Source organism: Melanaphis sacchari, unplaced genomic scaffold (genome assembly GCF_002803265.2).
Source record: "Melanaphis sacchari strain LSU unplaced genomic scaffold, SCAv2.0 Contig12_pilon_pilon, whole genome shotgun sequence".
Lineage (NCBI taxonomy): Eukaryota > Metazoa > Arthropoda > Insecta > Hemiptera > Aphididae > Melanaphis > Melanaphis sacchari.
Window position 1 is genome coordinate 187274 of NW_020270527.1, and position 11808 is coordinate 199081.

Below are 11808 nucleotides of genomic sequence, written 5' to 3' on the forward strand. Positions count from 1 at the left end.
CCGATGATATGGCGACGAATTTTAAACAATAAATTATATATACTTTATATTAATAATAATATATTCTAGGCATTCCGGCAAGAGGTGAATGGTATAATTTTGGCGTCGTCGATCGCGCGAAAACCACCGGAAATTCATACTCGAGTTGAGGTGCTAGTTGTAAAACTATGATAATTGTTTATCCTCGCACGTCGTTTCTGATGAACAGAGACAATCCTAACTCAGTTCATCATATCTAAATATATATATGATATAGTGATCGGCGCGCGCAGTTTATCGTTTTATAAAAGCTATACTATAATAAAAACTGTTATCAAATTGAATATTATTATTGTTTTCCAATTCTATATCATGTGATACTCCTACCACGATCGGCGCAGACCATTGACTCAATGAACGTAGTCTGCCGCCACTAATGTATCTCTTATTACTCGTGTTTTTATCTGAGCCCTATTATTTTCGGGCCTGCGTTTTTACATAATATCATAATAATGTTATACGCGCACCGCGCCAGTCTACCACAACAATTATAGGTACGCGGTACCCGATTGCGATAATATCACCGAAAAACCCCCCAAATCAACCACGGCGATTTAATATTATTATTAATTGTTATACACGACATTTTAGTCGGAGCTTGCGGGTGAACGTGTGCGCCCGCCAAAGTCGAAAAACCGACCAGATCCGAATAATTATCGTACAGATTAATATAATAATATAATATTATAGTAATTATTATCCTCGTGTCATCTTCGTATTTATTCGCGCATGCACGTGTGCCCGTGTGATAGATAAATGTTCTTTTTTTTCTAAGACACTTAATATCGTATTATATTATTATAATTATTACATACTCGTCATATTTTTGTACGCTGTTATTGATTGAATTTTTTTTTAATTCGATTTTGTTTTTATTTTTAACCATACTTTTCGGTTTTGGTTCATCTATGCAGAAACTCATAATACAGATTTACGAAGCACCAGGGACGTGATGGGTAATATATGTTTTATTTTTTTTTATTTTAATATTATGATTATACTATTACAATACGCTATTTTAAAAATTATAATATTATGCTATAATTTGCAATTCATAATATGTACTTATTCTACTGTAATACTACAAAATTAATAATGATTCGTTATACTATACATATAAAGAACGGATTATAGCATTTTTTTATATTAGATAAAAAATAATTTGTTATAAGTTAATACTAAACATAGTTAATCATATTTTAGTAGTTAATCATATGTCTGTTATAATATACAAATAATACAGTATATTACATTTAATAATTACTAGGATAATTTTAAGGTATATTTTTTCCTTTTATGAAAGACATAATTTTAACTTCCCAATATTACCACAATTCAAAAAATCATTATCAGTCATATTATTATCTGCCAATGTTAATACATTTATGGAATAAGAGGTCAATATTTACTTTGTTAATCTTATAAACTCGCGTTTTTTTTTTTTATAGCTACTTTAACTAATAAATGCTTGTGAAGGTTATGGGCGAACTAATTTTACTAACAATAAGTTTAAATAAAAATTAAACTTTATGAAAATAGTTTAAGAATCAACATATATATAGTAAGGGAAACTAAAATAAATTTAACAACATTGTCCATTATTGAAATGGTATAATTAAAACTATGAGTTTAGTTGTCGTTATTTTTACGCTAAATTAACGAGTTGGTATGAAATATATAATCATTTAAACAGTTGTAATAACTCTATTTTTTTTCGAAATAAGTCATTTAAAACATTATAAATACTAACAAATTGTTAAAAATATTTTTCATAGATTTTGAAAGAATATTATTATAATGTTTCAACAATATAAAAATAATGTAATAAGAAGTACAATATGTTTAATAATTTTTATTCTTGTATACATTTTGTAAGACTCAAATTAATTTAGATAAGTAAAATTTTTTTGTCGATATATACTTTAATATGATACCAATACATCAAAAAATTAATTTTTTGTTAAATATTAAAATAAAAATTAATATTAAAAAAATATTAAAACCTTTATTATAATTTTAAAACAATTATATGTAATCATATAGGTAATAATCATCAGAAACTCTTAACATTATTATAAGTAAAATAAATATATTATTGATATCATATTGTATGTGATACGGTTGTTTAAACATTTTTCATATCCCTTATACTAGTTTAATTTATAAACTTTTTTTTTACAAAATATTTAAATGAAATTATATTGCATATTTTCAAAAATAACATTAAATGTATAACATTAAGTATAGAAAATATAAATTTAAAATAAAATATTTTTTTCATTTTTGTTCTTTTTTGCGAGTTTCTACTCGCACAGATAATTATATTTTTATATTTCAGTTAAGATTTATTCCATGCAGGTGTATCATTTAAACCAAATCAATAATAAATTAATTAAATAATTTTGTACTTTTATATAAGTAAATATTTTTATAAATTAATAAAAAGTGTTAATTAACGCGTTAATAAAACATATAGATTAACAAGTAGTTATGATTGTATCAACAAATAATATCATCATGTTAAAATTATTAATCAACACAGACAATTTTAATTATTATTAAACAAATAATTTAGTAACACAATAAGATTAAATAAATATACACTACTAAGATAAAGTAAGTACTAAATGGACTAAGCTCTAAACAGTCTAAGATATTACCTACAAGATAAATCATTATGCATAGAAGAAACAAATATGGTTTTATTTTTATCTTCCATGATTTACAATAAGTTAAAATGAAAATAATTGTTTTACATGGTACCATTATATTATACTCAATGCTCAATGATGGTAGGTATCTACCTGTAATAAATATAACGTTAAGATATGACTCGGTTCATAGGGATGTCACATTTTTATGAAGATTGGATTCGGATGTAATGACTAACGTTCCTTGATAGCTGATTTAGTTAATATTTACTGTGGTAATTAAACTTATACGTAACTTATTGATAATAAATAAATTAAATATAACATAGCTACTTAAGCTGACAGCCTCATAATATTTATATAATCCGTGTATGGTTCTTATAAATTGTTTTGTAGGTTTATTTATAGAGAATGATATGTAAAAGTAGTACCTGTATAAGCACTATACTTATTAATTCTATATAAATATCGAATAAAACTTAATTATAGCATTAAATGCGATCAAACACGATTTATTTTACTCAAATACTCGATAGTTAACGAATTACATCAAAACTTTTTCTAAAAAAAAAACATACATTTTCCTTAACATAGATTTAGGATAAAACTACTTTTGAAGTCTAAATATATCTGTATACTTCATTAAAAAAAATGTGATTATAACTGCGAGTATAACAAGTATATCTTTTTGATTTTGGTTGTACTTTGTTTTTAAATTTTCAAGTGGTTTACAATATTTAATAATTGCTATTTAACACGTGATGACATTACACTAATTAGTAATTACGCATTAAATTCACTATAACCGTTAAAATATGTAGCTAGAGACACATTCAAAATAAAATACGAAGTAATCTTATTTTACAAAAAAGTGTATAAATTTTTTTTTTTTTTTGTTCGAATTTAAAAAAAAAATTGTTATCTCATTATATTATTATAATATATATATTATAACTTGTATAATACCGTATTATACTGTATAGAACCTTATACTATCCAAAATTATCGGAAATTTAATACAGGTTAGGTTAGTTATTTTATAAAAAAAAAACTGTTGAACAATCGAATTAATTAAGTTATTTTCTAATATTATTGTAATCATACTTATAATATTTAATAATTCTAAATCCTTTATATATATATATATATATATATATATATATGTATATATGTGTAACCACCACTTAACTATTTTTAGGGTTTTTTTTTTAAATATGTACTTAAAAACCATTCATGCAGTGTGTAGATTAAAACATTTCGGTTATGATTATAAAATATTATTTAATTAATATTGTGGCAAATCAAACAGTTAAGTTAGGTTTAATATAATTTTATGTAAATACATCAATAAAAAAATTAAACAATATTACTATTTAGTATTTGCAATGAAGTTGAAAAGTATTCGCAAAAGTGGCTACATATATTGGGTGATTCTTTTAACGCAAAATAACACTCACTAATTAATTTAAAAAGTGTTAATGTATTAAAAAATATTTATTTTTTTAAATTTGAAATCAAAATAAAAAAAAGAAAATTTTTGATAAACAAAAATTGAACATTTATTTAGTTATAAATAATTAAAAAGTTAAGATGAGAAAAATTTTACAAGAGTGTAATTCTGCTTAAAATAATTAACTAGGTAGGTACCTATTTGTTCAAAATTCGATTTTTATATAATATCTAAATATTCTGCTTCGAAATATAGAACTAAAAATAAATATTATAATTCAAAAAGCTAAAAAAAATTAGAAAATATAACAGCAATAATTATATAACTTTTGTTATGAAATTTCGATGCTATACAAAATGATGAGTGATTAATGTTGTAAGAAATTTAGAATCACCTAGTATAATTATGTATAAAATGTTTAAGATAAAAATTATTGTATAAAATTATAATGTATTATAATTTATTAACATAAATTATTTATACGTACATACTAATTTACTTGATAAGTAGAGTCTCATACAAATTTACAAATATATATATAGAGTGCACTTCATTCCTCTATACCAGGGATGGGCAACTCAAAGTTACTATAGGGCCAATTTTTAGAAATTTAAAATATAGGCGGGCCAGAACATAGAAATCAAAAAAAAAAAAAGGTCATTCAAAATATACATTTTGAATAGCATTTATTTTGTATATAATGAAATAGGACATAGGTTAAAATTGTATACCTATACCTAATGCAATTTGAAAATGTAGCGCGGGCCAGATAAAAAAGGCTCACGGGCCGCCAGTTGCCCACCCCTGCTCTATACGATAGTACATGTCTTTCGCACAAAACAGTAAATAAATAAATATTGTAAACTAAACTGTAAAAATAACGTGACTGTGTACTTTAGTACATTTAAAGTAAAAAATCCATAACAATCAAATGTATTAGTGATAACAGATTTCACAAATGTTAATTATTTTTATACTTTTAACAGAAAGTAATGAGTAGGTAATTCATATTTATATATAGACATATAAAAAAAAAAACAATGCAAACTAATTTTCAATCGAATACTATAGTGAAAAACTTTAGTCATTTTTTTGAAAAAGTACTGATTTTACTCAGAAATTGAAAAAAATTAATGACAAAAAATAAAAAGAGTATAATATAAACTTACTTTAGTACATGTCATTTTTATTTATAGCTAAGAGCTAATTTATTCATAATATATACTTATAGTTGTAATTAATGTGTATTACATATGTATTGAAAATGAAAAATAAATAAATTGTCATTAATGCTGTATAAGTACTTCGGACGTCTTTAATAAATAACAAAATTATCTTTTATTCCTTGGTTTTCAATTGAAAATTGTTGAAAAAAAAATGTAAAATCTTAGTTAATGTTGTCGCTACATGTTTAAACCTTTTTTAATTAACGCACAAGCCATAATTGCCGGAATTTATCTAATGAGAATTTATTGAGTATATTGACAAACATCATTACGATATTTTGTCATTAATACGAAACTAATTGTGTTCAATTGCTTCGATAGCCTATGCATATGTATTAAACTATCATCATAGTATATTATACATAATATAATATGTAACACCATCTATAACTCGTACAATTTTTGATTTCTTTTCTGTTATACATATAGGTTTAGATTTCTTGGATAATGGTTCAATTTTCGAGCACGCCATAACGTGTGCAGGTAATATATTGTTTTTCTTAGCTCTTGAATTATTCTATAAATATTTTAAATAAAAAACTTATTTTTTATTTTTTTTTATTCCGACTATCATCAACGATCTATATTATTGTACGATAGAATTCGGCCGATTCCATTACTTCTTGTTGACGCTATGTGGTCTCATCTACATGAACTGCGCCATATCCGTAAGTGTTGTGTCTTTCGTTTTACCTTCGGCGCAATGTGACTTCAACCTCAGCTCATCAGACAAGGGTCTATTGAACGCCGTACCTCTTTTAGGTAATTAATAACTATACAATAATTATTCTGATAACTAAATCAGAGTAAACATTATCATCACTTATTAACTTCTTTTTAAATGAGATAAATTAATATTTTTCTAAATATTATATTTAAATGTTTTGATTTAAAAATATGATCGATTAACTATTATTTCAATTTATAAATTAACATTCGTAACGTTGCCTTAATTATAAACGAATCCAAGTTAATTTTTTTCCGTTAATTATTTGTCCACGTTTGATAATAATATTAAGACTAATTATATTATAGATATATAATTGTATTGTTAACTTATAAAACTTCCACTTGGCGTTAATAAATTAAATAAAATGTAAATTAATTCTTCGGATTTCCACATTTATGAGTATCTATTTTATAGGCATGCTCCTGGGAGCGTACTTTTGGGGCTGTCTGGCTGACATGCACGGCAGAAAAAAAGCTCTAATCGCGGCGCTTCTCGTGGATGGCCTGTTTAGCCTGCTTTCTAGCTGCCTCACTTTCTTTTGGCCATTTTTGTTCTGTCGCTTCTTCAGCGGTTTCGGGTGAGTACAATATGTAGTATTATAATAATAGTACCTATACTATTTAATATTTATATACTAATAAATTCAGTGGTGTAACTTGTAGTCAATTCTAGGGAGGGGAGGCAAGCAATAGTAAAACTAAAAACGCGTTAGTAAATTAATAAATAAATAAATAAATAATGCTTAATAACTCAATTTTTTTTTTATTTTGCATTATAAAACTGATAAAAAGATATAAAACTCAACAAAATTATTAAAAATTATACGTATTACAAACTAATTTATTTTAACACAAGTCGACAACCACGAATGGATGCACCTTCATTAAATTCGTCAGTTACTTAATCAATGTTAACTTGTTTATTTCTTTCAATATAAAGCACTCAAAACGATAAATCTATTGTTAATTTTATTATTATACAATGCATTATATTGTTTTATTTTTCTATATAATAAAATAGAAATTGAATTATAACTTCTATAAAGAGGGCAAAACGATACTATTGCTCCCTCAATAAATATCTAGAGGGGTGTTGCCCTATCTTTCCCCCCAGATTACGCCTATGCTAATATACTAAAATATACTTAATAGTTTTGAAAAAATTATTTGAAATGTAATTAAAAATACTACTAGTTTACTGTATGATCTCAGCTGGATATTTTTATGCTAAATTATATAAAGATTTATCTATTAACTTTATCTCAACTTAATTAAAAATATATTTAATAATCATGAAAAATGTATTTATTATGTATGATATTGTATTATGATTAATGGTGATGTTTGAATGTGCGTTATATTATTGTTACCAACAAATCTTAATAAATTGTAGTGAATTACTTTACTTTATAAGAACTTATGTGTACTACAAGTATAAAATGTCTACAGATATTTCTTTTTTATAAAAAAACATTTAATTGATTGAGTAAACACTGAATAGTACTTATAATTATTCAAATCATACATCATGACGTTTGTTTATAGCCTTTCCGGATACTTGGGCATTTGTTTCTCGTATTTGGGTGAATTTCAGCCAAAAATCTATAGAGAAAAAGTGCTGTCATGGCTGGAAATGTTTTGGACAATCGGCATCATACTGCTACCACGTATGTATATAATGTTAAAGTAATCATACAGAACATTTAGACAATATCCTAATAACTAGTTAGCCTAAAGAGTACTGTAATTATTTATTAGTACCTTACAGTATGTTGTATAATATAATAAATAGTAACTAATAATTATAATGTAATATAATAATAAAATACTTAACCATCGTTTATTGTGTTCATCGGCAGTGGTTGCTTGGGGCATTATCCCGTTGACGACACACTACACTATCGCGGGCATACTCAGGTATTCATCGTGGAATATATTCCTAACATTGTGCTCATTGCCTAGTATCTTTTTGGCTTTGTGGTTGACCCAGTTCCCAGAAAGCCCAAAGTTCCTGTTGGAGTGCGGTGAATTTGATGAGGCGCTCGAGTGTCTGAAACGTATTTACACGGAGAATACGGGCGAACCGGGAGATGCATATCCCGTACGTAACCATGCCTTATTATTATTGTATATAACATCCGGAAACGGATAGATTTATGACTTAAATGAATGTATTCGTGAGTTACATTTCATCTACCACATAACTAAAACTTCTGAAATTCATATTTGCATGACGGACTTAATATTATATTTGTTAGAATTTTAGAAAGCTGTAATCTTGTAAGTTGCATCGCTACACTTGCGGGTACACTATATACACAAATCCAAGAAGTTACAAAAAAAATTTCTTACAATTTTCTCAAACACATATAGTATAAATTATTAAAATAATTTTTTTATTAAGGAAGTTGATCAAATCTTCGTGAATTTTTAATGAAGATATTTTTTTCTTACTATAAGCAATAAGCATATGTTACAAAGTAAATAACACAAGACCTCCCTTTCTTCCTCCCAATACGTGTGTATAGTTACTGCGCTTGACTTAATTTATTGTATACCTCACGTACACCATACTTTGTTAAAATAGCATAACTCAATTTTTATGCTTATGTTTAAGGTACGAAGTCTCATAGAGAACGAAGTCCGGTGCAGCGTGATCAGTATACAGTCAAAGCGTTCGTTACGCACCATGAAGACGGTCAAGACGCCAAAGGACCTCAAAAACTTGTTTAATGAGGTGTGGTACCAAACTAAAGAGATGTTCAAACCACCACATCTTAAGAACACGTTGCTTACGTGTCTTATACAGTTTGGACTGACTTCCAGGTAAAACAATTTGCTGTACGCGTTGCAATATTTAAAAAAAATTACTATATTTGACCTGATGTATTACTTAATCAATAAATTATAGGGTATCAAACATATTTTTGTTTACTTAATTGTATTTATTATTTTAATATTTAAGTGTTAATTATTATTATGTCTATGTTAATTGTCACACGATTGCAACAATGTAGTTTTTTTATCAAACATTTAAAATGTTTGATCATTTATAAAGGATTTTACAGTTTAATTAACAATTTAATGACTAATTGCTATCAACTCCTTTTATAAAAGGTAAATAGGTAATAAGTGGAATAAATAAATTTAATTAATGATAAAATGATTATATGGTTATTAAATTTCTAACTTTTCCGGTAAATTAAAAAAAGTTTAGTGATTTGTTAAAAGCCTTGCTGAAGTATTAAATTATTCAAGACATTTTTAAAAGCTTTAAATATACTAGCTGACCTACTAATAACTAGAGCAAAGACTTTTATGCTTTTGCATTTTGTTTCTGGTTAATCTAACTATATTATGCTAATGTACAAAATACGATTTATAACATTGTTGATGAAACAATTAATACTATTAATGTATACAATTAAGTATTTTGACACTTGGGATTTTAGTGAATGTTTTTGATTATATGAGCCTTACTTCGATACTTCACTATTTATTTTTATAATTTTGGAAATCATATTATTTATTATTATATTTTTAGTAGCCAAAATCAATAATTATTTGATTAACCGTGAGTTTATGATACCTATTAAGTATTAGCTATAGCCGATCAAAACCAAATCTTTATGATTAATATTTTCTAGGTTTTTAAATTACGAAAAACCATATAATATTATAGCGTATTAAAAGATTCATCTACCTATATTGGTGTTTTATAATTTATTTGGGATATTTTTATTACTGCAGATAATTTAATATGAGTCGCCATTTTTTAAATATATATTTGATTGTTTTTTTTTAATGAGTATTGCATGAAAGTCCTTTCTCTATGAATAATGTAAAATTTAAAACGCACTGCACTATGACTGACGTCGTGATGTTTTAATGCCTTATCGTTACAGTTACTACACGCTTATGATGTGGTTTCCGGAGCTGTTCAACAGGTTTGAAACATTCGAACGCCAAAAGCCTGGCGTAGAAGTGTCAGTGTGCCAAGTTTCATCAGTGTACATAGAACACGATGGTGCTTTGAACACAGCCGACTTGTGCGGATCGGCGGTCGGTGAATCCGTGTACACGCACACCCTGTGGATCGGCATAGCATGCATACCCACAGCGCTATGGATGCCTCTATGCGTGCATCGGCTTGGCGCTAAGTTCTTCTTGGGTAATATTACTAAACTACTCGCCTTTATTATGCATACATAGCAGGACCTATTTTTGGAATTACGGTCACTTTTGAAAGAGTATACCTTAACTTAAAAAAAAATTTACAAATTTATTCGCTGTTTTTATTTAAAATAATTTCACAATTATTGCAATTTGTTAAAAAATAAATACTGGCACACCTAAGTCATTATTCACTTCAAATACACGTGCAAGTTTAATTATTTCGTAATACACTTCAAACAGTTTATCACATAATGAATTTCGTATTACAAACAAAAACTAGGCCCTGATATAAGATATACCTATGTACTTATCCAGTACAACTTTACTGCAGTTAATGATTCATAAACAGTCATGCGAGTTTATTTTATAGTTTACAGTTATAGTTATAATTAATAAGAATAATCTTTGGGAATAATATATATTAGTATATGTATATGAATGAGCGGAACATATAGATGAAAATAAACGAAAAAAAAATTCATAGGAAAATTAGATGACAATCTGTAACTTTAATAATTTAAATGTCCTAAAACCTAAATTACTACGATACCTTAAAAATATATTATGTATAAACAGCTCAACAAATTTTTGTGTATTTATAGAAATATCGTAAAAAAATAACCCAACAAATTTATAACTATAATAATCTGCTAATCAATTTTTTATATAATATATTAATATGTCATTCTTTAAAATAATGCGATCAATACATTGATACAAAAAATATTCTATAAACTAACTAGTCATTAAATTTAACGATAAAAATGTCATATTAACACATTTTTTTTTGCAATATTCTTGAAAATAGAAATTGTATTACCTACAGTTGACTGTAAGAGTATTATAGACTAATTTTTCGATTAAAATAACATACATAAACACAAAATTCAGTCAAACTACCGGTATTTATATATCATTAAGGATCTTTTTTAACATTTTTAAATTTTCTGTCTATTGTCTAATCAAAATCTGGGATAACTTATAATACCGGTTATTATAAAATATTTAATATGTATATATACAGAACTAAACGAATACTAGACGATGAAATAATCGAATATCGTCATGGAAAATATATTGATCTCGTCAGTGGCGTATTTACTGGGGGGGGGGGGACTGTTGTACTTCGTTCAGTTACGCCATTGCTACTTACAACCTAATATCTGAATCACTGGTAGAGCAGGTAGAGCAGCATACTACCCTCGAATAAACATTTAACATTTTACTCTGACAAATTAATGTTTATTCCGGTTTACCAGATGATTTGGTAAGTGGTAACTGATTTAAAGTTAATTGGTGTATGACGAGATCCAGTGGCGTATTTTCAATTTTTTTGGGATTTTTAATATTAAATATAAGTTTATAACATTATAATAAATACGAGTTATGATTCAATAATGATTATTTATATTATATTATATTTCACTATTATTATGAAAATAAATGTCAATTAATAGTTAACAAGTTATTTTAAAAATATTATATACAAACATAAAACACATAATATAAATTAATATTATTTTCTGGTCGAGACGAA

General features: G+C 26.1%; 1 protein-coding gene across 1 annotated transcript; it reads left to right on the forward strand.

Moving 5' to 3' along the window:
• Positions 1-436: 436 nt before the first annotated feature.
• Positions 437-10337, forward strand: LOC112591129 (synaptic vesicle glycoprotein 2B-like). Its single transcript, XM_025334825.1, has 8 exons — positions 437-995; positions 5796-5849; positions 5967-6128; positions 6511-6673; positions 7641-7762; positions 7955-8196; positions 8713-8921; positions 10001-10337. The coding sequence occupies exons 1-8, from the start codon at positions 992-994 to the stop codon at positions 10305-10307; spliced, it is 1263 nt and encodes a 420-aa protein (XP_025190610.1). The 5' UTR covers positions 437-991; the 3' UTR covers positions 10308-10337.
• Positions 10338-11808: the final 1471 nt, after the last annotated feature.

Coding starts and splice junctions, on each gene's coding strand:
- LOC112591129 (XM_025334825.1), top strand. Junction 6,674..7,640: donor CGCTTCTTCAGCGGTTTCGG/GTGAGTACAATA, acceptor GTTTGTTTATAG/CCTTTCCGGATACTTGGGCA. Junction 8,922..10,000: donor CAGTTTGGACTGACTTCCAG/GTAAAACAATTT, acceptor TTATCGTTACAG/TTACTACACGCTTATGATGT.